Source organism: Sorex fumeus, unplaced genomic scaffold (genome assembly GCF_029834395.1).
Source record: "Sorex fumeus unplaced genomic scaffold, SorFum_2.1 ptg000131l, whole genome shotgun sequence".
Lineage (NCBI taxonomy): Eukaryota > Metazoa > Chordata > Mammalia > Eulipotyphla > Soricidae > Sorex > Sorex fumeus.
The window spans coordinates 15435-18123 of NW_026606188.1; the positions used below are offsets into that span (position 1 = coordinate 15435).

The 2689-nt window shown below is 47.9% G+C and overlaps 1 protein-coding gene across 1 annotated transcript; it reads right to left on the reverse strand.

Annotated features, from left to right (window-relative positions):
* Positions 1 to 873: 873 nt before the first annotated feature.
* LOC130046064 (lithostathine-like) lies at positions 874 to 2329 on the reverse strand. The gene is made up of 4 exons (XM_056138983.1): positions 2318 to 2329; positions 1953 to 2090; positions 1225 to 1342; positions 874 to 941 (listed from the first exon to the last, which is right to left on the reverse strand). The coding sequence occupies exons 1-4, from the start codon at positions 2327 to 2329 to the stop codon at positions 874 to 876; spliced, it is 336 nt and encodes a 111-aa protein (XP_055994958.1).
* Positions 2330 to 2689: the final 360 nt, after the last annotated feature.

A 2689-nucleotide genomic window follows, 5' to 3' on the forward strand; every position in this document is an offset into this window, starting at 1 on the left:
GCAAAGATAATGTGCAGTAGAGGATGTGACAGAGCAATACAATCTATGCCAGCACCTGTGCTTGAACAGGACCCTAACATATCGCAAAGAGAAGGGAGTGCGATAGGTGTCGGAACCAAGGCCCATCCAGGTCTGCGTCATGGGAGGTGAAAGAAATTAACAGGGAGCCACACTATGTAGCCAAGTCAATGAACCTAAAGCCAGCCCAGTCCTCAGATGGACAGAGCTGAACTCTCCAGTGAGAGTCGCGCATAGCGCAGCCTTGGGGATCCCTTAATTGTGTGTGATGCTGGGTTGCTCAGGCAGAAGTTTCCGCTGCCTATAGATTAGTACTCTCAGGTGTGGGGGGGAGGGGAAGCAAAAACACTTGGAGAAAATCTAGATGAGCACAGAGTGGAGCTATGGGGCCGGGAGCGGAAGGGTTTCTCTAGAGTGTCCCGGTATAGGGGACAGTGGGAGCAGAGACAGGACAGCTGAGTGGACTTGCAGGGTGAGACTCAGTCTGTCATGCTTCAGAATCCAGGACTTAAGCCAAGTATTTTGCAGGCATGTGTTGCTGGACCCTCAGTGGTGATTAACAATTGAGATTTTCCTAGGGATCCGGATGAAGGTGGATGAAGAAAGAACTGGATTTCTCTCACACAGAATTATTCCTCAGTGATGCTCAGAGGAAAGAATTCAAACGACATCATATGGATAGAAGTGTTTATTATTATTATTTGGCAAACCAGGATTCAACTGGGGAGGAGGTAGATGCAATGTGGTGTCCAGGGTAGAGAGCGGGTGGAGATTTCCTTCCAGGCTCCCTTTAAGCCTGGAAAGATATCCTTAAGGAGCTGCATGTGGATTCAACTAGCCGGTTGCTGACCTTATTTAGCTCTCAAACTTGCAGACGTATGGCAGTACAAACAGACAGTCATAATTTTGCCATTTTTCATAGCCTAAAGAGACAAGAAGAGGAGGGATCAGTGGAATGCTTAAAGCTGGAAACAGGAGAGAGAGGCATCACAGACAGGGCCAAAGTCCCTCCCTCTTTTTGTGTGTCATACTCCTGCTCCAAGGAGAAGGGGCTCAGAGAAAAGAGAGCTGAGAGAGACTAGGAAAGGGCTAGCGAGTCATGAATTCGGGAATGTACCCCCTTCCAAACGGTCAGGCTCAGAAACTGGTTTTGGGGATATGTCAGAAGTGGAACAGATATAAACATAGAAACCTCTTTGTTCTTACCTGTGTGGCTTAGAACAGCCCCACAGTACCCGGATTTGGTAGGGACTCCTTTCTCCCAGGCCTCATAGTTCAACACATCGCCATTACTCCACTCCCATCCACCTGCATTGGGTTTAGTCTGTGAAGACAGGACAGATGAACACCTGAGTCTCAGTTGCTCCTTTGATGCTCTGGCAGCATTTTCACTGGAATCCCTGAGTGACACCCAGCACCAGAGAATCTGTTTGGCTCTTTAAAGAGGAGATCTGGAGAGGAAATCTAAAAATTGTCTTTAAAGTCTTGATCTAGTGTGTAGGAATAAAAGTCACCAATACCACTGAGAGTAGCAGGATTGTTGAGCACAACATGTGGTGCAATCCAGGCTAGGCACTTCTGGGCCTCAAAGGTCACGCAGATTCTGAAGTGGACAGTGTACCCACCCTTCATTGATGAACAACTCAGCACATCTTAGGCACACCATCACTGGCCGCAACAAAAAAATTGACTTAGGAAATCTTCGGTACACATTGTTTGAAAAGGGGGACTGATATCAGCTAGAGATGAGGCCATGCCGCACAACGCACAGCTGCATATGGGCTCAGGGCTTCATTCTCCAGAAGAGCATCTGAATACTCTGGAATTCAGGGTGGCCTAGTCTAGTTATTGGGCAGACTAAGGGAATCAATCGGATGACTCAGGATGGCAAATGGAGCTGTAAAGTTACCCGAGAACAGAAGACGCAATCTCACCTCTGTGTTGTCATGGAGTCCAATCCAGACAAGAGAGGGTGCTGTCCCACTGTTCTTGATGAGGGAGCCCACGAAGTAGCCCTCAGACTGAGTGGACACAGACACGAGGTGTCCATTGCGACGTTTCTGGCATTCCGACTATGAGAAGAAGAAAGAGATTGGGAGAAGCTTGCATTACACTGGGACTCAAGACGTGGAGGAAGATAAGGAACTGCAGGTGTACTGTAAATTGTGCTTGTCATTCTACCTAGTATGTCCCGATGAAATGGAAGCTCCCCCGAACACCATTGTCTAAGTCCCCGCCCCCCCAAACCCCCCCACCCCCAGAAATACACATCATTCCCGTTTCAAGTACAGTTACTCACATCCGCATCCATTCAGGATTTTGCTATCTTAAAGAAAGCATAACAGTGGTTGCTATAGGCCTTGAAGCCTTTGGGGCACCTGGCTCGTGGAGACAGCTCTTCATTCCGCAGGTCTTCCCCTGACATAGGAAAATGTAAAGGAGTGACGGAGTGAAAAACGAATGGGTATTGTGTTGGAACGGTCACCACGGGGATATGCGTGAGGGCAGTACTTGAAATAGTGAACCATGACCATCCCTCAACCTTTCCAATACATTCAGAGTGTTTTCAAGAGTCACCAGAAACTTTTGATGAGAAATCCTCTGTTCCACTCTTTCACATGGATTTTATAAAATGCCCAAACTGTGCTCCCGGATCTGAGTATCCCACGAC

Excerpts from the sequence above, each read along its gene's own strand:
- LOC130046064 (XM_056138983.1), bottom strand. Across the intron at positions 1,343-1,952 it reads GACTCCATGACAACACAGAG|ACTAAACCCAATGCAGGTGG; the intron begins GTGAGATTGCGT and ends CTGTCTTCACAG. Across the intron at positions 942-1,224 it reads GGCTGTTCTAAGCCACACAG|GCTATGAAAAATGGCAAAAT; the intron begins GTAAGAACAAAG and ends TTGTCTCTTTAG.